At 42.7% G+C, this 25,524-nt stretch overlaps 1 protein-coding gene across 9 annotated transcripts in view; it reads left to right on the top strand.

Annotated features, from left to right (window-relative positions):
- Positions 1–19,952, top strand: part of CD44 (CD44 molecule (IN blood group)) — an 85,943-nt gene extending 65,991 nt beyond the window's left edge. For 5 of the 9 annotated variants that reach the window (XM_030864723.3, XM_070046240.1, XM_070046238.1 and 2 more), the window contains 7 exons: positions 948–1,049; positions 2,841–2,930; positions 3,803–4,000; positions 7,012–7,077; positions 11,425–11,496; positions 13,591–13,669; positions 19,604–19,952. In XM_030864723.3, the coding sequence (XP_030720583.1) occupies positions 948–1,049; positions 2,841–2,930; positions 3,803–4,000; positions 7,012–7,077; positions 11,425–11,496; positions 13,591–13,669; positions 19,604–19,808 (812 nt within the window). In that variant the 3' untranslated portion in view covers positions 19,809–19,952. The remainder of the gene's footprint in view (positions 1–947; positions 1,050–2,840; positions 2,931–3,802; positions 4,001–7,011; positions 7,078–11,424; positions 11,497–13,590; positions 13,670–19,603) is intronic. The other 4 variants (XM_070046242.1, XM_070046241.1, XM_070046239.1 and 1 more) reach the window with 3 other exon arrangements.
- Positions 19,953–25,524: the final 5,572 nt, after the last annotated feature.

The raw sequence follows: 25,524 nt of genomic DNA, 5'->3' as shown, positions 1-25,524 counted from the left end.
ATTATATTAAATAATAGATTCAGCCACGTTTTGTCCTACAAAGATCTTGATACTCTTTTCTTTTTATGTGTAAAGGCTGCAATGTAGACGTGGGTGCCTAATATTGCACTGTTTCCCTCCGGAGTCATCTGGAGCACATTAAATCTCCCCAGAGGCAGCAGTGTGGGTGGTCTTTGAATCCAAGAGCCAGCAATAGTGATGGTGTTTATGGTTTGTGTGACCTCTATTTCGCTCAGGACTTATTTCAGCAAAATCGATTTGTGATAGTTATTAGAAACAGCTTCTATAAATATTTCAGTGAAATTTCTGTACCACTCAACATGGTACATGTTACATTCCCAAGACATTTCCTACTTGCGTTTATAGGAAGACTGATTCACTGACATCCATTGCTTCTTATTCCTTGCCCTAAAATGTTCCTGTAGCCGCCAACTAGATAGTACGGGATGATGATTTTATGTTTTAGCTGTACGTTCACTTTGTGAAGCGAAAGAGGAGCAAATGAGGGAAAGGGCTGTAACGAAAGCTTTTGTGCCACGTCAAGGGGATATGACAAAATGGTGCCTGAACCAGTGCACTTTGTCTTTTCTCCATGTGTCAGACCACTTGTGTAGAATGGGACAAGTCACACGTGGGTTATATTTCCATCTGTCTGCAAGGCTTGGGAGACCCATCATGCACTCATTTAGCATTCTTCCAGATTCAGCAAAAAAAAGAACAAAAGTTGTAGCTTTCATACAACTCAGCCTTTAAATGAAAACCAGTTACTTCTTGGGATGCTCTTTTGGAGAGACGATGATCCATTTCAATTCTGGAGACGTGAATCAGTATGTGCTTTCTTTCCTCTTATACAGGTTTGAATATAAGAATAATTTGTCTCTAGACCATAAACAACCCTCAGATAGTAGTTAGGAAATCAAGCAATAACGCTGATTTAATTCCTTCAGATGTGGACACCAGCCATAGTACGACGCTTCAGCCTTCTGCAGATCCAAACACAGGTTTGGTGGAAGACTTGGACAGGACAGGACCTCTTTCAGTGACAACTCGTAAGGATAATGACACTCGGTCTCTGTTGATCTGTATTCCTGCTTCAGCTCTTGCTCTCCTCGGCCCCGACGCAGGGCTTGGGCTTGGTGACGGGACAGCACATTCAGGGCTTGGTGATGGGACAGCACATTCAGTGCTGCGTGGCTCAGCTCAGCTCGGAACATAAAAGCTGTCTTCATTTTCTATATTTTCTTGGTGGTTCTTTAAATCTGATTATACCTTCATTTGTGGTGCTTTCCAGATTCAATGACTTTATGTTGAAACATAAGGAAAAGGAGGTGAGACTCCATTCCGCTTGATTTTCCTTTTCTGAGTAGTTATGTCAGTGAAATTTAAGACCACAGCTAGGACAGTGGTGTCTCTATGCTTTAACTGACCAGCTCCTTTAGATTCCCATCTTTCAATCAAGGCAGAAGAGGGGTAGCCTTTTTTCAATGGTTGTGAAAACATGTTTGGGGGCCAGATAATCACAGAGAGTAGGGAAATCACATCAGCCCACAGAGGAGGAGCAAATACGTTGTTGACAATTGACATGGGTTGCAGGGCCCGGGAACGAAAGAGGAACAGTTGCTATATCTCTTCCTATCGCTAAATATCTGGTAGAAACAATGCTAAACTTCTAGTGGCCTTAATGTCCACCACAGATACCATAAAGTCATGCATAATTTCATGACTGAATAGGAAAGAAATCTAGAATTAAGAGGGCCTCATTTCACTGTTTGCTACACATAATGGGCAGAGTCTTTTCGTGTGAGCCCTTTTAGGCAAAGGGAAAAATCAGCAAGGACGTGTTAATTGTCAAGAATGTAAATAACCCAGTGTTAAGTGTCAGAGGAGATGCAGATAAGCCTTAAAATGCTCCTTGACAATGGAGGGTCTCATATTCCTACCTTATGTCCCTGTTGACTTTTGTTCTGATGTTGGGTTTGCGATTTGGTGACTGTCTCTCTCCTGGTAGTAATATTTACTTGGTGGTGGACATGGCTTAGTGGTGTGCTTTATGAAGTGCTTGCACCTGTAACTCAGAGGTCAGTCCCTTTCTTAGAAGAACACAAAAGAAATTAACTCAAAACAATGAAAGCCATTTCAGATACGGGCAATGGTTCAACCTGAAATGGATATATATCAGTGAGGACCCTGTGTTTGCCCAGACAAGCGTTTCCTGGCATTTCAGTGCAGTGATGAGAATTCTCATCCACAGATGAGATCAAAAACCTAATAAGTGAGTACAATGGTAACTTCATTTAATGTTCTTTAGAAGAGACTTAAGTGTTTCCTTGTATAAATTTGATCTGAGTTACCTGAGCAAGTTATTCTAGATGAACTTCTTCCTCTTTTGTGGTTACACATATACTGCCTGTTATGATCGTGTTTATTTTCCCTATAGTCACACTTCTTGACACACAGCTAAGGTGCTCTTGGTGGTTGATAGGAACACCGGGATTCAAACATTCCTTTTTCTTTGTCTCTGTGTTCTCTGATTTTCCTGAGTGACAGGAAGCAATGCCATAATTGGGCCAGGATGATCCAGGGTGGGCACAGTTTTAGCCCAGATTTCACCTTGGCATTTTACCTTGTTTATTGTACTGAAAAACAAAGCCAGCTAGGGGCAAAGCAGAATTCTGTTGCGCGTTTCTATCAATCACAGGAGAATGGTGTGCACAGACCTTGGTATCCCTATGCATCTATCCATCTGACTCCACTGTTATTAGATCCTCCCTGTCAGCAGATAACAGAGGGTTTGTTTCATGACTACAAATTAATACTGGATTCATCCCTCATTGAAACAGAGCAGAGTGCTACTCAGAGCTTCTCTACATCGCGTGGAGGCTTGGAAGAAGACAAAGACCATCCCGTGACTGCTACTCCAACATCTAGCAGTAAGGACTGTAAAGCCCAGGTGGCTTCGGCTATTGACAAACAAGTCAATGCACTGTGGGTGCTTTTGCAGTGGCTTTGGTGGAGGTGCCTCAGTTGGCTGTTGTGCTCTTGCCCCTGGTCAGAAGCTGTGGCTGGCGATGGTTCTCGGAGTTTTCTGCTCTGTAGATCTCTTAGAAGCCATTGTATGTTAAATGCAAACTATATGTTTTTAATCTTAAAGTTTGGGTTTCTTAAACTCCAGAGTTAGTGGCTTTGTTTAAAAATAACAGATCACTTATGTATGATTTGGTGGAAAGATCTGAATTATGTCACTCTCTATTTTCCTTGCATTAATAATATTATTTTGCCATTTATCCTCTGGACCATAAATCCATGGCGCTGGTGACCAAGAAGCAGTGCCCTCTGGCAAAGGAAAGAATAATCAAAGCCTCAACGTCTTTGAAACTTTGCATTTGCTCTTCCAATCGCAGGGAGCATAATTTTACCTGTCAGCTCACTAGCTTATTTCTTCCACTTCATCAAAGGTGGGTCCAATTGAGTAAGAGCTCAAGATTATCTAGTACCTGAGTTGACTTCAAGGTAACAGTTCTAGCGGCATAAACCTTATTTTAATAAGCCAGGTAGATGATGTAACAAATGTCTCTTCTAGATATTAGGATCACCAAAATCTCTTCCGTTGAATGATGTCCAGGCGGTACTGATTGCAAAATATTGATCCTGTTCAATAGTGTAACAAACCACACTGTCTTTGGCTCCATGTTCACAAATAACAAGTGGAAAGCTTTGCAGCAGTCTCACGTTCAGAAGACAAGCACACAGTTGGTGGTGGTCTTACAAATGTGGGTTTACCATTGATTCCACCTCCACACAGATAGGAATGATGGCACAGGTGGCAGAAGAGGTGAAAATCTTCCTGAAGACTCAACTACTTCAGTGGAAGGTTATACTCCTTATTCTCCAGACACAAATGAATACAGAACCCTCATCCCAGTGACCCCTGCTAAGACTGGGTCCCCTGAAGTTACTATTGTTGGAGATTCTACTTCTAATGTTGATCTTTCTTTATCAGGTAATTTGGCCATTTGTTATCTGGTTTGCTTTCTCTACAGGGAGAAACAACACATCCTTTCATATTATAGGGAACGTCTTCTGTGTAGGCTGTGATTAGACTGATTTGTAACATGGGAATGGCTTTCACACAGATCATCATTCTAGTGCAATAGATTTATTTTAGGTAATGTTTTCATTTGCCTGTGAAATTTCCATCTATTTTTTGTGACTTGGTTGTTATGGCAGAATTTCTTTCTTTGTCTTCTTCCTGATCTTGGGATATATTTGGTTGAACCATATGAAGTGGATATTTTTGTAAGTAAAAGTAGTCAAGTATCAATTTCATTTGATTCAACTAATATATGCTGCCTATGTAGTAAGGTTTTACCCAACTTGTGAATAATTTCCATATACTAATATCTTTGCTCTGAAATTCTCTTTTATTGGTGATGGATTGGTGAATTTTACTTTTGGTGAAGGGCTTATGGATAACCTCTTCTAACTATGTTGTACACTTAAAACTATATGATTCAATCTACTATTAGTGACTAGGCACCCTTTCTCTTGTTGTGATGGCAAAGAGATGACTGAAGATAACTTATTCAGTTAAGTTACACATGGACTGGAACTAGCAATCCTCCCTGCTTCCACTTTTGTTTCTCTGTTTGCATTAAGAAACTAACACTGAAGAAAAGGAAACTGCAAAATACCCTGGCTAAGAAACTAAAATTGAACTCTCTCTTCCTGGTGCCAACTGTTCAAATGTTCTTACCGTTCAACCATTAAGGGATATTAGATATTCATGATTTTAAACATATATATATATATATATATATATATATATATATATATGGTAGCATATGTGTGTGTATATATATATAGTAGCCTATGTCTTTTCCCATCCACCTCCCTCTCAAAAGAAGAATAAATCTTATGAGAACCCAACACGTAAAACAGATAAGAGCTGTGATACTGTTACTTGATATGGGACAGAAAACCCAGAATGAGAATGCCACGTACTTGGCCTCTATCCTAGAGCCCACATGCTTGGGCTGCCCATCCCAGGGCTTCAAGGAAAACAGTTTTAAAAAATACTAACCTCGGGCTTCCCTGGTGGCGCAGTGGTTGAGAATCTGCCTGCCAATGCAGGGGACACGGGTTTGAGCCCTGGTCCGGGAAGATCCCACATGCCACAGAGCAACTAAGCCCGTGCACCACAACTACTGAGCCTGCACTCTAGAGCTGGTGAGCCACAACTACTGAAGTCTGCATGCGTAGAGCCCGTGCTCCGTAGCAAGAAAAGCCACAACAATGAGAAGCCCGCGTACCGCAATGAAGAGTAGCCCCCACTTGCAGCAACTAGAGAAAGCCCACGCACAGCAATGAAGACCCAATGCAGCCAAAACAATAAATTAAAAAAACATACTAACCTCGACAGTATTGGCAAGACAAAAGCCCTTGCATCCATTGGTTCTTCATTCAGCATAGGTCTGCCCTCAGTTATTAAAAATTCCTAGCAGCAGTGTCAGTATTCTTCTGGAGAAATGAATCTTAGAGCACTGCCTGGTTTCTTTTGGCAAAACAGAGCCCTTTATGCACCCAAATGAATTTAAATTTTAAATGGCAATTTTAATAGTTACAGTAGCCTTGAAGGATTACATAGTCTATTTGTTAGTAAATAAAATACTTTCTACAAAATTGATACTTACATACCCTGATTCCTTCTACATTCTGTGGTGGTATAGACAGATTTTCCACAGTTCTCCGTGGATTAAATGATCTATCACCCTTTGTTTTCTTCCAGAGCACTCAGATAAGGCTCATTTCCTCCCATACATTTTTTTCCTCCATCTTTTTGCTTGATGTTAAAAATGAAAACATCTGGAATTGTGGTGGTGGTGATGGCGGTGGTGATAATGGTGATGGTGGTGGTGGTATTGGGGGTATTGGTGTTCAGCATTTCAGCAAATGCTGTTTTCAGTTTTTCTAACCGTCAGCCGAGGAACAAAGCAGTCCATCTCCCCCGTACAATTACATAATCGATTACAGGTCACCTGTGTCTGCCTTGTCTAAACAAGGACATGGTGAAGATCAGATTACTGTGTATTCCTTATAAGAACGTTTCATAATGGGTGACCATAGCCATTTTATGAACTATTGTCCTGTGTTGTGTTGCTTTAAGATTCCATTAGAGTTTTGGGAAATGTGTGGGGAGGAGGGAGAAGATCGAGAGTTGCCATACGCTGAACCCAAGATTTGACCTGTGGGTCCAGATTTTAGCAGTTCATAAACTCGCCTCATCTAAAGCCTTTGGGTGATGGATGTTTGAGAAGATGGGATTATAGTAACTCTTGGTGTTAAAAATACAGGTTTAATTTTTGGGAAATATTATTTGGAACATAGTCTAATAACCAGGCGCACCTTAGCCACGTGCCAGTTATCATCTGCCCATTTCTTTTTCACTTATTTTCAGACTTTTTCTCTAAATAAACAGTTAACTTTTCTCTTTGAATCCTTACATGATTCAACCCCAAGATCCTTTATTGCACAGCAAAACCTTTTTCTATGTCCTGCCTCAGAGAAATCTCTTTAAATGTCTCACGCCCTAAGCCACAGAGTACACGCCTTCCCAGCGATCCCATCTGTCATGATCCAAAGCACATAGTCCTTATTTCAAAGACACAGTATCAGATCCGCACCTCACACTTGCCAAGACCTCATGATATTTTTGGTAGATGTTACAGTTTGGGGATTTTTACTAAAGCCACGCTTCCTATGGTCATCCTTGCAGGTCTGTGCTGTCCCCGTTTTTACAATTTTGATTAAAGCTCTAGGCCACTCATCAGTAGATGAAGCAATGAACAATATTTCGTATCGTGGACCCATTCAAAGCTGCTGTGTCATTGTTTTTGGCTACCTTTAAAAGGCTAAACTTTGGGATGGGCTGTGTGAAAATGCACACGTGAGGAAAAGCAGACGGCAGTGTAACTGAGCACACAGTACTCAGCCTCCCTTTATTGCTCCTTACAGGAGACCGAGACTCATCCCATGACCCCAGCGGGACGTCCTATACGACTCATGGATCCGAATCAGCTGGTGAGTTTGAGCTGCTTTAGTCATTTATTGTTATTGTCATTGAACCTGCTGATTAGTAATGAAGTATGAGTCAGTGTCTCCTGCAGAGCGGTTCTCATACGTTCCCTGCATGCATCACAGTCACGGGAAGGGCTTATGAAACTACATTGCTGGGCCTTATCCTTAAAGTTTCTGATTCGGTAGGTCTGGGGTGGAGCCCAAGCATTTGTATTTCTAATAAGTTCTCTGGTGATGCTGATTCTGCTGGGACAGGGACTCCACTTTGAGAACTACTGCTTTCAAGAAAACTCTTCCATCTGAAAGGATCAGGAAGAATTCAGGCAGGCGCTCAGTTTAACATTGCATTATACCAGAGCGATTAAGAACATGGGTTTTGGAGAAAGAACGGCCTGGGTTTGATTCCAGCTCCTCCACATGCTAACGAGAGACCTTGTTTAAAGGATCTGAGACTCGATTTCCTAACCAATAAAATTGGGATAATAATAATTGTTACAGGGCGTTCTTTTAAAGACTAAATGATGTATCCTTGTAAAACATTTAGCATAACCTCCTCTCCCCGAACATGGCATAATAGCTAGCCTTTATTGAGGATTTACTGTGTGCTGGTGGCGTTGTTCTAAACACTTTACGTGTATTAGGTTGGACCCTATGAAACTGCCATTTCTGTAGGTCAACAGTCAAATATCAGTGATTTCATGTTTCATCTATTATTAACTCATTTAATTATGTCAGTACTATTATTATCCCAATATTACAGATGAGGAAACTAAGGCTCAGAGAGGCTAAGCAACCTGGCTGAGTTAACATGACTAGTGAGCTGAGTGGTGGAGCCAGGTTTCAAGCCCAGAGGTCTCATATTGCCTCTAGAAGCCGGATCTGGAGAGAGTACCCTGTAATGACCATCATTACTGCCGTAATTACTGTAATGATCACATCCCTAGAAACATTACTCCAGGCAGCAAAAGTAGGCCATAAGGCAGGTTGACTTGTGACCACTGATGCTGGGGCTACTGAAAGGTTCTGCCAGTGCGGTCTCACTGTGGTCTCCCTGACAGTCACCAGTCCAGGTGAGCCCATGCAAACCAGGTAAGCCATATGAACTATCGTCCTCCCCTTCACACCCAAGTGGGAGTAGGGTTACTTCCAGGCTTGAAGATTCACACACTTACAGCAAATATGAAGATGGAGATTTACAAGGTGGCTTCAGTAATAACCTATACTGTAAGAGCACAGGGATGTAAGGGCCTAGTAGAAGTGCTCCTAAATTAAAGACAGAAGTCCCAAGCTCTCTGGGGGCCTTGGGTGGGGCAGTTAGCCTTTCCTAGCTTCAATTTATTGGTAAAAAGGAGATCAGAACACTGGCCTCCGTTACCTCCTAGAGTTCTTGTGAAGAGCGTGTGGTATCAGGAATTTGAAAGTGTTTTGGAAATGATATATGGATCTCTGACTAAAAGGAAGTGCTCTTTAAAATCAAGAGACCCCAGCCGCTCCAAGTGTGGTCCCTGGACCGGCAGCAGGGACATCACCTAAGAGCTGGCAGGAGATGCGGACTCCCCAGTCATCCCAGACCAACTGAATCAAGAGCTGCATTTTAACTAGGCCTCCCCCACCCCTCCCCCACTAGGTGGTTTGTATGTATATTGAAGTTTGATTAGCACTGTCTTAGACTTTTTCCTCACAGTCAGAGCCAGTTGAATGATCTCTGTGCATATGTCTTAGATTGGATCTCACCTCCCAACTGCATTGTCAAGCACCCCTCTTTGCAGAACTTCCCCAGCCAGCCCTACCCGGGCTAGATTTGCGGGCCTCTAGGGCGCAAGGCGAGGCGGCCTGCTGTGTCTTGTCCATCTTCCTCCAGCTTCTTCAGCTCTTGCTTGAAGTGAGAATCAGGTGGGCGGGAGCAGTCTCTTTTGTTTGCCTCCTGTGCAGCTGTGTGTTGTTCAAACGGGAGGTTTCATCTGGTTGTACACACACCCAGATCTTTCCTTGCTGGGAGCACTTTTTTGAAAATCAAAATAGGGATTGTGATCCACTAGTGGCGTCCCATTCAAATACCAAAGGCTGCTATGAGTCAGAGAAAGACCAGTGAGAGTGGGTGTACCTCCTAGGTGGTTTTCAAGGTAAGGATCTCTAGTTTAGATGGCCAGTATCCCATGACCTGTACAGGCAAACACCTGCCAATAATGACCAAGGCCTCTGGGAGGCAGCTAGAGGAAGCCCCTTGGACTCCTTCTGAGGTTTGTAAAGTAAAAGGCCACTGTCAAAATGACCTGCTGAGACAGCTAGATGTCTGGTAGACTTTGTTTTGCTCCATTTTGAGTTTAACAAGAACATCACATTGCATAAACAGGAGCCATTCTACCCAACATAACCACAGCCATCAAAAGTGCAGAGTCCCCTCTGCACGGCCTGCAGTTTGACCCTCTGAGGAAAGACCATTAAGGCCTGGCTAGCTTCATTCATTGATTAGCCCAACAGACTTCCTTGGTTTTTTTCTTGGAAGCCTTTAGGATTCTGCAGTGGGGTCCTATTGGGTAGGGAAAAAGAGTTGATTTTAGTGGGAGTTTTTCACATTTCACTTTGAAGCAGTGGAGGAAGCATAACACACACACACGCACACATACACACACACACACACACACACACACAAACCAAAACTTTCATTTGGGTGAGTGTCCTTCACAAGATGTCTTAGAAGTTTCTTTTAAAACGTAATTCCTCCGTCATTTTGTTTATTTACTTATTTTTGTCTGTGTTGGGTCTTCGTTTCTGTGCGAGGGCTTTCTCTAGTTGCGGCAAGTGGGGGCCGCTCTTCATCGCGGTGCACAGGCCTCTCACTATCGCGGCCTCTCTTGCTGTGGAGCACAGGCTCCAGACGCGCAGGCTCAGTAGTTGTAGCTGACAGGCCCAGTTGCTCCGCGGCATGTGGGATCTTCCCAGACCAGGGCTCGAACCCGTGTCCCCTGCATCGGCAGGCGGACTCTCAACCACTGCGCCACCAGGGAAGCCCCTCCTCCATCATTTTGATGAACCTCCCGTTCTGACTTTTGGATTCTTTATCTTGTGATACTTCCTGTTCCTTCCAGTTTGAGATCCTTTATTTGTCTCCTTATTTGGTTTTGTAGCAGTAGAAAATGTTGTCTTCTAAGCAATGCATGCTTCAGGAATACATTAACAGGCACACTCCTTCGGGTGATTTTTCACAGACAGAAGGGGCCATTGCCCCTCCCACCCCAAATCCTTATTTTTTAATACCTATATTTATATCTATTGAAGATATTGGACGTGGTTTCTAGATATGTTTTCAACTACCTGGAGCATTTGAATCCCCTAGGGATCTTGTTAAAATGAGGATTCTGAGGTTAGGGATGAGGCCTAAGACTCTGTATTCCCAGCAAGCTCCCACGTGAGGTTGCTGGTCCAGGGTAGCAAGGTCCTAAGTTAAAAACAGAAAATTGTAATGTGACTGTGTGCAAGCTCGTACTGCTCGCTGCATGACAGGCCAGTAAATCAAGAGATGAGGTGTTGGGGCGAGGAATACTGACTTTATTCAGAAAGCCAGCAGACCGAGAAGATGGACTGGTATCGCAGAGAACGACCTTGCCTGCGTTAGAATTCAGGCTTCTTTTATCCTAAAAGAGGAGGGAATAAAGTCAAACTTTTCCTGGTTTCCGGTCAGCCTCCGGAGGGGATGTGTTCATTTCTTCCTTCCTGCAGTCATTCACAGGCTGATCAGAATGTTTCCTATGAGTGAAACAAAGATATTTTACCATAATGCTCATTCCCTGGGAGGCAGGGTTCCCAAAGATGGGCCATTATGTATAATTTAAGCTTATAGGTAGCATCCCTTTAGTGATTGACTTGTAATAGAAACAGAGGTTCTTCCTTATTACAGTAACTGCACACAATTACCATTCTTGTGCACTTCTTTAAACCTCTGTAAAATGATGATGAAGTGGATTCTATTATTACCCCATTTTATGAGTGAGAAAACTGAGACCTAGAGAGGGATGACTTGACCCAGCAGATGCTGCTGGCAAGAGACAGAAGTAGGGCTTGAATCCAGGGCTGTCCTGCTTACAGCCTCTTAAACACTGCATAGTCCTTTTGCTGAGAATTCTCATGCTCTTGCAGAAAACTAACATTTCCAAACCTTAGCCTTAATCAAACCGAGTTTTTCTGGGGAGGTGTTTTTTCATGCAACACATTATAAATGTCTGTGGCTGGAATCTATAAATAGCTTTACAGTGATGCAGCACATAGAGCTTGGCCCTGTGTGCTACTCTGTAAGGAACTCGTGGTTATGCGTGCCAAACTTTGGTTGAGAGATGTTGTTTTTCTCTTTAGGGCACTCAAGTGGGAGTCAGGACCGTGGGGCAAACACAACCTCAGGTCCTATGCGGAAACCTCAAATTCCAGGTGAGTTTTGAGCTGTGAAGGAAACATAATGCTAAAAGTGGGTCTCTGTGAATGTCCCAGAAAGGAAGCAGAGACCAGCTAGAAAGCGTATTCTCCTGCATGTCTAACCTCGAAGCTGATTTCAAGCTAAAGGGTGAATGAGAGCACCACAGCCTCTCGGCGGGAAAGGATGGAACATTCCTTTTTATCTCGGTCCCATAGATTGATTGAGCTCATATTTAGACCTGTCCCTGGTCTGTCCCATAGAAGAGCCATGTTAGTTACTACAGCTTCCTGCCCAAATGAGTGATCACCCCAGGGGCTCCTTGTCATCCCCTGATCCTTTTCCTATCCCAGTCCAGTTATCGCTTTACTTCCGGGTTTTGGGTGAAGCGTGTAAATTTCCCCTTGCATTGCAGACAATGGGGAGATACAAGGGTCATGTTAGGAGGAGTGAGAATATTCTTCTGGCATAAAAACTAAAAGAAAAACTACTTTTTCTCGAGGGACAGTCTTTACTGATCCAGACGGAAGAAAGTTTCAGAATGTGGGATGTGCAGTGAGAAGGCTGGGCCACTTGGCTCCCTTGAGCATCAGGATTTAAGGCGTTTGAGGCAAATTCTTTATTCCACTTGGGCTCAGAACTGGGCATTTGTAAAGGGGGATTACAATAAAGGAAGGTTTTTCCTAGGGTTGTAAATGACTCTTTTAACTCTGCCCTTCAGAGGTCTCCAGACTGAGCCTCCCGTGGGGAGAGGGAAGAACGTGGTGTGGGCCGCGTCCCCTTACCTCAGCTTATCTGAGCAGAGCACGTGGAGAGGGGGAGTGGGCTGGGGGGGGGGATGCAGTTTGCTATAATCAGGCAGCAAGATTTTCCCCAGCTCTCGTGAGAGTGAATATGGAGCATCTCAGGGCTAGAACCCTGGGAAAAGAACAGAAATGGTAACTTCCTGTCAGCCTCCCCACCTCCTAACTCTACCTCCCTCCCCAAACTCACCTAACCAGGGAGAGGTCAGACAGAGGCAGTACTGAGCAGGAAATCAGAGGAGAATCAAGCTTCCCAAAGAAGAATGGCCAGTGAATGGCTTCCCATTTTTCTTGTTCCTTAAGCTTTAGTTCATTGCGTGGATATACGGCCCACTTTGCAATTGACTTGCAAATTGTCAAGTCATATTTTAATCCTACTAAAGCTTGCTTTTAAAACATATAAATAACATTTTATTGGTTTACAAGTGATACATTACTTTTTGGAGACATTTTTGAAAATACAGCTAAACAAAAGGGTAAAAATATAAATCCCTTATTATCTACCTCACCATCCAGAAATACCGTGGTTACCATTTTCATGTATGTCCTTTCTGTTATTTTTCAATCTAATTTCTATACAAACATGTAATTATACACACTGTTTAGTAAACTACATTCCCAACTGGTTGGCCACAGCTTTCCAATGTCATTAAATACTCTTCCCCTGTATCTTAGTACACAATACAATGGATGTACCCTAATGCGTTTAACCAGTCCCTAATTGTTGGATAGTAGGTTGTTTCCAACTTTACTATCACAAATAGCACAGTAATAAAAATCTTTATAGCTAAGTCTGAGGTCCTATATATTCCTAGAAGTGTTAATGATGGATCAAAGGCTGTATATCTTGAAGGATTTTGACACGTTTTGCCAAATGACGCCGCCCTATACACACAGGAATGTCCTTTTTCCCACCCTCTAGTGGCCTCCATTTTTGTTTCTTAATAAAATGTAAGGTGATTGCTCTCATATAGGAAAGGACTGTTCCTTTAATTTATTTAATAACATTGCACCAAAGGCATCTACAGGTTTCCACAGGTCATTCTACACGTTTTTGGAAACGTGTTTTTCTTGGGGGGACTTGGAAATCTTGACTGATGATAAGGGATGAAAACAAGAGTCCTGTTGGGCAAAGACCTACAGCAAAATAATTCTTCCAGTACTGTCTGGCTGTTGACTGGACCTTTGCTTGGACCCATGTATAGAGCTGACTGTAATTCTTTTTTGGACCAGGTCAATTTGTAAAGTGCATTTCTGTTTTCACAAGCTTATTTTCCAAGTTCATGGATATCTTTTGCCTCCCACCAGAATGGCTGATCATCTTGGCATCTCTCCTGGCCCTGGCTTTGATTCTTGCAGTTTGCATCGCTGTCAACAGTAGGAGAAGGTAAGGGGATGCTCTTCAGGGCCTTCAACTTTGAAAGGGGCATCATTTAAACTTGGGCTGTATAACTACTAAGTCTAAAACAGATAAGCTACAAGGATATATTGTACAACACTTGGAATATAGCCCATATTTTATATTAACTTATATGGAGTACAATCTATAAAAATATCGAATTAGTAGGTTGTATACCTGGGACTAATAGAATATTGTAAGTCAACCATACTTTAATCTAAAACTGAAAAGCCTTAGGTGATATGTCCTTGCTACTCAGAGTGTAGCCCCTGGAAACAGCAGCCTCCGCGCCCTGGAAGCTTGTTAGAAAGGCAGCATGAGATGCCCTACCCCAGACCTCCCGTATCAGAGTCTGTGTTTTGATAAGACCTAAGGGATTCATGTGGACAGTACAGTTTAAGAAGCTCTGCTCTGGCATACTCCTTAGAGAAAGGAGACTGATTATTTGGACATCTGCTTTTCAATAGTGGTTGACTTTTCTGTGGTTCTTAGCTTTGGGGCGGTTAAGCCCATGGAGACTCGATGTGCTGAAAGCTGTGCAATGTCTCACCAGGAAGACATAAAAGATACACTCATTCATTGATTCATTAAACACATACTTACTGTGAATGCATAGTGCACAAAAACGCTATATAGAGTTTCAGGGGTTGGCCCTTTAGCCTGTCTGAGGCCCCTAGAAAGTTCTAGAACCCTTACCTAAAGCAGGTATCGGGTTTGTGTTTTTATTTGCTGGGTTTTTTTTTTTTTTTTTGGAATGACAGTATTTTCTGCTCTCTGGAAGCTGTCATTGAAAGGATTCAGGTCACGGCCTAGGTAGAGTTCCCTGAGACTGAGGTGTATGAGACAATAAAAAACTTTCCTTAGGGAGGTCTGAAAAACGACAGCTCCCTAGAACTGGCATGTGGGCTGTTTTCCTACTGTCAAACGTCCCCTCTCTCCTACCTCAACCAAGGCCTATCGTTTTGGAACGTCCACAATGCATATACCTGATGGAGCTGTGACCAGGCTCTAGAAATAATGCTACCTAAAATGAAGTGAAGGAGAACAGTAATTCTAGCATCAGAGGCAATGAGCTTTCACAGGGGTATTCCGGGAGTGTAATTCTAAATTTCCTGTTCAACATGTTCTAAAGAGCTACAATTTTTCTCCAAGCAAATGCAGGGGAACATTTAGCCTTTGGTAAACATGGCTTGAGGTTCCTTCTTAGAAGGCAAAAGAATCTTACATCCAAGTGGGACCACATTGATTGTATCACTAGATCATCTAACAGGCCAGAAAATGCCCCTCCATTTGGGGAAAGACCTGGAGAAAATTCTAGAATCTTTCTTGTTGGCTTTTGGAAAGCAAGAAACAGCTCATTTCATTGCCGTGTGACAGCCCATACTCATCGGAGGAAATCAAATAATGTCGTTTTACACTGGTACAAGTTAAAGAAAGTGCTTTTAAAGTCGAATAGCTGTGTTGCTATCTGTACCTTTGAGGGCATAGTAAAAAAAAATTAGTCATGATAGCCAATTGTATAAGAAACAAAAACTAGGAAAATAAATCTGAAAGACCTCCTAGAAGTCTCGCATGACTAAATGGAAAGAGATTTTTTTTTTTTAGTTGAATTTAAATAATGCGATTTGAGGGAGCCCTTACAAAGAGTCTTTATACTTTCCCTCGGCCTCTGTGTTTTCTCCTAGATGACTTTTGCTCAATTAAATATGAATTTCCTATTGTCAGAAATCAATCCTTTTGTTCCAGGCCCTAGAAGGCACGACTTCTGCTCACATATACAGTCCATAAGCTTTGTGCACGTCACCATAGAAACGCTGGCCTCAGATGCTCGCAGCGTGGGGGAGAACTTGGAGAAGCAGCTCAGTTGTCCCCAGAGCAGCTGGAGTCCCTGCAGTGTAGCTGGTTAGCTCCTGTGTCGCTTCTCATCATGTCTGCAGCAAAAACGGGCCCCCTTGCTTTCCTCCCCCTCCTGCCAAGACCAGTGGTCACCCTGGCAACAGGCAAACAGGGACACACAGGAGCTGGCACAGCAAGTGTCTCACAGGGAAAGTAGCTGCTTGGATGCTGTAAATTACTATGTCCTGATTTGATAATCAAAAACAGATTTGCCACGTAGCTAAAGGGTGGTTAACAGCTGCACGGGCCCCTGAGCGTGCAGTGTGTTTCTAAAGCCGCCAGCCCATTTCTAATCCTCTTAAAAGGCGGAGGCCTTTCTGCTTTGCGCGTTGCATTATAGAGGGATACAGAATCCTATTTTCATCAAAGAAAGTTTGGTTGAAGATAAGAAGCCTACAGCAGCCATTCATGTATTCAGCAAACCTCTTTTGAGGGGTGGCTACGACAGTCAACACTGCAGAGAAGAGGAAGACATGACAACGAAAAGGGTACCATCCCTTCTCTGCAAGAATCTTGAGCTTTCGTGACACTATTGGCCTGTTGAATTTGAGTCAGCTAATGTTTATTGAGAACATTCTCTGGGCCAGGCCCTGTTATGTTAATTACAGTTAAAAGATAAAAGTGGAAAAGCATTAATTGCCGAAGTGGAGGTGGGAGAGTTAAACAAGGGCTTCCACGAGGAAGTGATCCGTGAGTTCCATCATAAAGCTGTGGCCGTGTAGCCCGCTGTAATCTCTGCTCACCCAGGCTCCTGCCCTCTACAGCAGAGCTGTCCAGTGTAACTTTCTGTGATGACGGAAGTGTTCCACATTGGTGCTAATACACAACCGCTAATCACTTGTGGCTACTGAGCCCTCATAATGTGGCTAGTTCGACTTAAGAAGTGAATTTTCAATTTTATTTCATTTGAATTAGCTTAAATTTAAATAGACACATCTGGCTGGTGGCTACTGATGGAATGGCAAAGCTCCAACACAATGCAAAATAAATCTCTAAATATCTTTAAGGACTGTCAGGTAGAAGAGACAGAAGGTCAGTTGTTAAGTTACTCCTCACCCACCCAAGTCTTTCAGGATAAACTCCCCCATGCCCTAAATATATGTTACCCGGGTTCTAAACCCCACCCGCTCCTGGCCAGGCATCGGTCTGGCATCTTCTACATCGTGTCGTCAGTGCATCCTCAGCTAATGCCTGAGATTGAAGGGGAAAGGAGATACAGGCCAGAGGCAGTTCAGTAAAAATCTCTGACCTTTAGAGTCATAAAGTTGCAGATCCGGTGTAGTTCCTGGCCATACCTAGCGGGGTAGCTTCGCGTGATATGCTCGACTTCTTGGACTCAGAAAAGAGGTTAGCTGGATCACCTCTGACGTACCCTCAGCTCTAATGTTTCTTTTAACATTCCTATAACTAATAAGAATGAAAGAATTAGAACTTGCTGTTTAAAAGTGCTTATGAAATGCCCGGAGCACCAGATATTGGGCTGAGTTATTTATGAGCATCACCCTGCCCTCCTGAAAGAACTCAGACAAAAAAACAGAGACCATGAATCCAAAGGGAAATGGGGTCAGGACCACACCCAAGCCCAATATTCCTAAGCCCTGCACGTTGAATGTTACCCACTTTCAAAATCAGCTTCGTTTAGGGTAATAACATTACTCCCCACTTCACCCCCTTGCACAAACATTTTTTATGAGTATAAATCACTTCCCCACAATATTTCATCCAACTTCTCAAGTACACATTAGGTAGGTGAACGGGATTTACTTTAATAAGACACCTTTTCTCCAAAAAACATCTGATGCAAACTATTATATATGGAATGGATAAACAACAAGGTCCTACTATAGCACAGGAAATTGTATTTAATATCCTGTGATAAACCACAATGGACAAGAACATGAAGAAGAATGTATATGTATATATGTATGTATAACTGAATCACTTTGCTGTACAGCAGAAATTAACACAACATTGTATAAATCAACTACACTCAATAAAATTGAATTTAAACAAAAAACTATCAAAAACAAAGAACATATGAGATACCCCCTGGCAATCTGAAAAGACATAAGCAGCGTCCACCTTTGGCCTTTTCCATCATCTTCAGAGTAAATATAACAAGGTGGGTGGAGGTAGCCAGAAGAAACAAACCAAACACATTTCATATGGCTCTGGTTACATTAACAATTACAACAAGTGCTTCTTGAACATTTACTGTGTTCTAGATACTGTTCTAAGTGCTTATCCAAGGCCTCGGTTTCCTCACCCCACGTTGTTCAGAAGAGCAACAAATAAAACAGTGGTAGACTTATGTATCCAGTGCCAGCCTCTGTTTCAAGGGATTTTCACAATCCTTTGACACTGGTACTCTTAACAGCCTGGTGTTACAGATAAGAAAGCTGAGGTTCAGAGAAGTGAAGTGAGTTGCCCCAGGTCACACAGCGTTAAGGTCCCCAAACCAGGCCTTCCAAGCCCCTGCTCTTGTCTATATGGACTGCATCCATATGCCCAGCCCCACAGACCATCTCAAGTCAAGCATCCTTCTTCCCCCGAGCCCTCATCAAGCGTCATGCCAGAGGAGACAGGATCAACCTCCTATTCAGGATGTGTAATGTCTAACTTCCCCAAACAAGGGATTAAAGTTTATGGCCTTGGCAGTCCCAGAGGGAATGCCCCATGATCATGAATAATAGAAGCTTTGTCTGTACAACTGCATGTATCCAGTGGCAAAGTGAACAATTCCGACTTCATACTGTTGCCAAATCTCCAGATGGTTAGTAGCCTGAACTGAGTGCGGCAGAGCCCAGGCTTTCGGTCATAAAAGCCTAGATTTGAATATTGACTGGATCCCTCAAGCTAGTTTCTAAACCTTCCTGAACCTCAGTTTCCACTGCTGTATGATGGGAATAACAGCTGCTTTGTGAGATTATTGTAAGGATTACATGGAATTACATGCAAAGTGCCTGGCATTCAGGAGGTGTCCAATAAATGCTAGCCCATTTCCCCCCATCCCCGCTCCATGTGCAGTTGTGAGGGTCTGCACCTTTGCTTTTGTTTAAGCAGCATCTGACTTCTAGATGTGTGGCAGTGATTATGTTACAGGAAAGAGGAAGCATTGCGTCAGGCTGGGTATATGATAAGGCAATGCTCTGACCCAGCAACAAGGCCAAGGTCATGCCTTTCCATAGAAGACCTTCTGCATTTGAATCTTAAGTAATGTTACTGAGAAATCTTAAAGTAATAGTGAACAACTTGCCTAGGAGGTAGTTAAACCTCCTATATCCAGGGTTATACGGCAGTTAACCAATGTTAAGAGAAAAATCAATATGGCCTTATACTTCTAGAAAAGAGTTGTCTCATTCTTCTCGGTACTTGCAGTAATAACCCTGACAAGGCCCACAACGTGCGGACCGGGAGAGGAAGTAATGGGACTTCCTTGAATACGCAAATCAGAATGACTTACAGTCGTTCCGTTGATGGTTTATATGAGCCTGCAGAAACGGCTGGAGTTTAAAAGAGGCAAACATTTCCCTTCTTTAGTATGGTGGAAGGAGAGTTAGAACTCGGGAGTCAGACACACCGGGGTTTGAATCCCAATTCTTTTAGTATTTGTTGAATAACCTGGGGCAAGTTATGGAATTTTCTGAGCCCCAAGATTTCTTTGGCTGTGATAACAGGATAATAATAACACTGGCTTCCCAGAGCTGTGACCACTGATTCTCGAACTCAAGTGCACATCAGAAAGCCCTTGAGGGTTTGCTAAACCACAGACCCTGGGCCCCTCTCCTCGAGTTTTCTGATTCAGTATGTCTGGGGTGGGGCTGAGAATTTGCATTTTTAACAAACTTACATTTGTTAAATTTTGCTGCTGGTTCAAGGACCTCACTTTGAGAAGTGTCACTTGTTAAGAGTCAGTAGGATGAAACATACTCAGATTGTCATCAACTGTAGTGATGGTGGCAGTGACAGTGACGATGATAACTGGGTCATTGCACCCATTTCTCACGTGATTTTGTAAATTATTAGGTGTGGGCAGAAGAAAAAGCTGGTGATCAACAATGGCAATGGCACTATGGAGGACAGAAAGCCCAGCGGACTCAACGGAGAAGCTAGCAAGTCTCAGGAGATGGTGCATTTGGTGAACAAGGAGTCGACAGAGACCCCAGACCAGTTTATGACCGCAGATGAGAGGCGGAACCTGCAGAATGTGGACATGAAGATTGGGGTGTAACACCTACTCCATGACCTTGGAAAGAAACCATTGTCAGAGACATAATCTTTACAGGGAGCTGGGACACTTCACAGATGCGATGTGCTACTGATTGTTTCATTGGGGATCTTTTTTCAGCATAAAATTTTCTATTCCTTTTTGGGTTTTTTTGTGTGTGTGTTTTGTTTCTTAAAGTCAGTTCCAATTTATAAAAACAGCCTTGCTTTCTGAAATGAGGGTCCAGTTAATAATCGGCAAGAATTTGACTGTCCCAGTTCCCACCTAGAAGCCTTTCACCCCCCCTGGGGTGCGCTATGGACGGCTTCTAGCAAAAGCCACACATCCATCTTCCTGGTCTTCAGCCTTCCCTCCACCCCACCGACCAGGCAACAGCCACCTGCTAAGGACATCCCCCAGGGCTAAGAGGGATTGGTCCCTGGGAGGAAATTTGAATGGGTCCATATTGCCCTTCCAGCAGCCCAATCCCTGGACATTTCTTTCCAGTGGGGTAGGGGAGGGGGATGCACTAGTCACACGTCCCCTTCTACAGACCCCCTGGAAAATTTTCAGATGCTTCTGGAAAATACCCATACAGTGAAGCTATTTATCTGTGGTAAGCTATTTATCTGTGTTTTTGAAATATGAAACCCTGGAGCTCCTTTGATCAGAATGATTATTTTGTTGTTGTTACTTTGTCAGAGGCATAAAAGGGTTTACGCTAATTCATAATAAACATCTATACTTCTTCCACTTTAACCCTTTGTGCTGTGATCCTTCAGTTTCTTAACCAGCAAAGTCTGGGTCCCGACAGCTCATCAGGGAGACATGAGAAGGTCCTCCTTGCAGCTCTTCATCTCAGAGCTAAGCCCTCAGTCAGGCTCACTCACCCAAATCTCACAGAGGATCAAGGGAGGTAGCCTTGTTTTACTTCTGAGGCTCTGAAGGCATTCTGTCCTGCCTTAGAACCAGAATTGTGAGAGGAGGAGCTTCAGCTGCTCTTAAGTATTAACGGCTCCCTAGTCTCTCCCCTGAAAGGCTGTAAAAAGTCACATCGAATTTGCATGACCGACCATTTGTGATGTCCCATGTCCTAGACGCTGACCCTGTTCGTGATGTCCAAAAACAATATGGAAGTGCCTTCTGACCTTTTGCAATAAAAGGAGAAACCAGTGGAAATCAACAAGCCTAGACGGTACCCAACTGATCGACGCAGGTTGGGAAAGTGGGGTAGGGAACAGTGCAGATCCTGTTGGAGGATTTTTATGGCTCTATTTGCTTATATTTTCCCAAGCCAAGTCTGTCGCCAATGCAGTTGCTACTCAGGGTTAAGTTAAGTGCCTGGAGAATCCCTCAAAAGGTTACAGGGCTTCCCACCATTGGAATCTTATCACCAGATGGGCAGCTTTATGGCCAAGTAAGAGAATAACGGCTTTATCCCTTGCTTGGCAAGTCCTCTGTGGTCTTTATTTATAAATTGAGGAAGCTCCGTTGGTCCTGGAACTTCCAAAGGCTACTTGTAATAGAAGAAATTGAATCTGTAAAGTAAGCGTTCCTATAAAATGGGACCCATAAAAAGTAATCTGTTTCCTAAATTGATATGCTTAACTGGCAGTGTTTCTCCACCCAAATATGAAAAAGAAGGAAGAGAAGTAAAAGGTCCCACGTAGATCAGGGCTGGGCTTACACCAAGAATTGATTCTGAAGGATACACTTAAAGGAGAGATGCCGGCCTTCTGCTCATTCTCAACCTCTGCTCTCCCCTCCCCACCCTCATACCCCCCCCCACCCCGCTCATAACACCCTCCGCATCATGGTCTTTGAAAATTTCCTTTCTCTTTTGTGGACGTCCTCGATCAGCCTCCATATTCAGCTGTCCGGTGTTCTTTTTATTTTCAAGTTGAATGAAAAGAAAATGGACCTCAAGCCATGCTGTTGTTACTGCCACTAGTGTCCAAGTACCCCCGCTTTCCAAGAGCTGTCCTGGGTCTGATGCAGACCCGAACAGGCTCATGCAGGCTCTTTAACCTAAATGCAACAAATCACAACAGGGTCAGGTTCAGGCAGGCCATACCAGGCTCTACCTGTCCCCCAGATTCTCTCTGGGGTCCTGGATAGTCATAGAAGTCTCACAGCTAGGGATGGTTTTCCACCCTTTCTTGACATTCCCATCAAATAGGCTGAAATAGGAGATTGTTTTCTACTTAATTTTGGAATTAAATATGATCTTTCCTTTTATTATTGTTGTCATCTCTCACGTGGATGTACCCCTGTGTTCTTAAGATAGGAAAAGGGGAGGTCTAAAGCATTCATCCTTGGATGCAATACCCCTGCAATATTGCCTGTGCTCATGGAATAGGATATATTCTATGCCACTTGAAATAAGGGCGTAACTCCAGAAGCACAAGTTCACTACACGTCATTCCTACCAGTGACTTGCCAGGTGGCCTGGGCTAGGTCATTAAACTGAGCCTTGTTTGTAAAAGAAAAGGGCCAGCATTCCATTATTTTGCAAAGCTTAAGAGAGCGAAGCTGAGAGCTTTGCAAACCTGAGGGCTTAAGGTGTAATTTTTCCTAGAACTGTAAATCCTTTGTGTCTCCTGAAGGCTTCCTTTAAATTAGCACCGGGTGAAAAATAAGATGAGGCAAAAGAAAACTTCATATCCATATTTTGCAGATTCTAGCCTGACAGAGTAGATTTCTCTAGCAGAACCTCTCCAAAAGTTTTACATTGAGACCATGACACCTAGAATAAATTTCATAGCCTACATTCATTCAATGCTGGTACTGCAGAGGAATAGGAGAAAGGAATCTCCGACTTCTCCAGAAGAGGAAAATGTACTTAAGAATAATGTTCACCTTTGTGTCATAGGTATGCCTTTTGTAAATCACTTGTATTGAATTTCCCAAGAATAACCCATTGTTCATGCATGTACAATGACCATTGTTTGATTTTTCACAGCACACCCTTCCTCTGATTTTTATATATATTTTTAATGGACCAGTAATGATGAGGAAAGCATGATACGTATATTGCCCAGTTGAAAGCACTTATTGGAACATACTAAAAGGCTACTATTATTAAAAGGGTAAAGGAAATGGACTCAGGAGTCTCTGATTTAAAGGGGTGGGAGGTCAGGGGTGGATTTGCAGAGCTGTGATTATCTGGTTGTCTGGGTAATTTAGACACGAAAGGCTTAAAGGTTTATGAGGTGGCTGAAGCTTCATACTCATTTTATTTTTTTCTAAGAAGAAAAATTACATGAATTTCTATCACTTGAGACTCTTCTTTTGGAGAAAGTGTATGGCCTACACGTTTCAAATTAAAAGAGACACTGTGAAGTGTTAGTTCTTCAAAAGCCAAGAACTACCCCTGGCCTTCTAGTTAAAGAAAGGAGAGAGAATATACTTGCCTTCATTCCCTCATGCAAGCCTCTAAAAAGACAATAAAGCAATATTGCAAAAAGGCATAAACCAATGGAATGAAAGAGGGTGGAGGAAGAGACAATATCAACAAAAATATGAAGCTGGAAAGTGACGGTTCATTGATAACTGAGCAAATTTGGAAAAGCTGAACCCTAAGCCAGCAGTGGGGAAAGTTGAGAAGCAACCAGATTTGTGTAGCAGAACCCCCAAAGTCTTCTGTGGTGGAGAAGGCAGGGCTCAAATTAGGGGAATGGGTTTAAATGCATCTATTTAAGATGCAGTCAGAACCCCAGATCTTCTTTCCCACTCTAAGTAGCCAAATGACGGTTCTTTCCCAATCCCAGAAAAAGACTGGAAGATGATTCTCTAACGAGGACAAATGAGAGAGTCTCTGACTGAGGGGCAACAAAGCATACACATTTGACATTAAAAGTATCATACTAAAAAGAGAAACCATACGTAAGGAATGTTGAGTTTCCCTAGACATTTTTTCCCCAACTTGGCTCCCAGAATGCTGAAAGCCAAGCATATATGCTCCAAGCAAAAGCTCAGTCTTTCTGGGGAATCTGATAAACTTCAGAGCAAACCTGAAAGATACTAACAAGATAGTTTCCCAAGGAAATAGCCCAGCAAAGCAATCTACAGTGAAGATCTCAAACCCTACCAGGTACATGGGGTTCTTAGCTTTCTGTGACTCCCTCTTACACATGATGAGCAGAGACAATTCATGGAGAAGAAAACTTAAAAATATATCATTAATAATCTCAATAAAAGAAGAGGAGATAATATCTATCTATGAAAGAAGAACACAATGCTAGTGTAAAAAGGAACATTCAGTGAACACCCCAAAAAAGAAGCTCTTTAAAATTTAAGCATGAAAGCACAAACTAAAAAAATAAATGCAGCAGAAACTTTGCAAAATAAAGTTGAAGAAAAATCCCAGAAAACAGAGCAAAGACAAAGCAATGGAAACAGAGGAGAAAAGATAAAAGTAGAGAAAATTCTAGGAAATCTAACATACAAATAATAGCAATTACAAAAAGAGAAAACAGAGAACATGAAGAAGAAGAAATCATCCAAGAAATGCATCAAGAAAATTCCCCAGAATTGAAGAACATGAATATTTAGACTAAAAAGACTGAATGCTTAGCACAATGGACAAAAAAGACCCACACTAAGGCACATCATCATAAAAATTCATAACAGTCAAAGCCAAGAGATTATCCTATAAGCTTCTGAGGAGGAAAGTTTACATCATAAAGAGGATCAAGGATCAGAATAGAATTAAACTTCTCAACAGCCACATTGAAAGAGTGAGGACAGTGACAAAAGTGCCTTCAAAATTCTGAGAGAAAGATTTCCAAGCTAGAATTCTAATGTAGCTAAACCACAAATTAACTGTAAAGGTAGAGTGAAGACATTTCAGATATGCATTGTCTCCAATCCTATTCACCCATTCCCAGGCAACTCCTGAAGGATGTACTCCAGCAAAACAAGGGAGTTACCAAGAAAGGGGAAAACGTGAAATTCTGAAAGCAAAGTACAAGGAATTCCTAAAGTGATAATAATGGGAGACCCTGAGATGACAGCTGTACAGCATATCTAGGGAACAATTAGTCCAAACTGGAGTACTGATTAATAAAGGAAACAATAAATGTCTCGGCTTCATTGACCTCTAGTTAAAAAGAAGATTACTTTTTGGTTATATCAGTTAACTACTGATGTATTTAAAACCACTCCAAAACATAATAGCTTAAAATAACAAAGATTGGTTATTTCTCACCAGTCCACGCATTGACAGGGTGCTTCTGGGATCTGACCGGAGCTCAGCTGGGATCTGACCGGGGCTCGGTTCATGACTGGACTGCACGTGGCTGTGGTTGATGAACAGGTCAACTAGAAACTGGCTGGTCTACCATGGCTTCGTCGGGGATGGCTGGGACCACTGGAGTCTCTTTCTATGTGTCCCTCACATGCCCCCAACCACCTAGTATAGGCCTGGCAGGGTTCCAGGTGAGAGCAAATGCCCATAACACTTCTTGAGGTCCAGAACTGGCACTCTATCCTAACACCACTTACTATTGGCCAAAGCAAGGCACAAGAGCAGCCCAGATTTAAAGGCTGAGAAATAGCTTCTACCTCTTCATGGGAGTCGCTGCAAAGTCCTATTGCAAAAATTGTAGCTACAAGAAGGCCAATGACCAGGGCCATTAGTACAATCAACCTAGGACAGATGTGTTGAAAGATTCTTGCTTTCAAGGGCACCTCTCATGTTTGTGCTTAAGATACACACACCATTTTGGCTGTGTTGGCA

This window comes from Globicephala melas, chromosome 8, assembly GCF_963455315.2.
Source record: "Globicephala melas chromosome 8, mGloMel1.2, whole genome shotgun sequence".
Classification (NCBI taxonomy): domain Eukaryota; kingdom Metazoa; phylum Chordata; class Mammalia; order Artiodactyla; family Delphinidae; genus Globicephala; species Globicephala melas.
The sequence above is the reverse complement of the archived record's forward strand: the minus strand, read 5'-3'. Positions and strand labels throughout refer to the sequence as shown.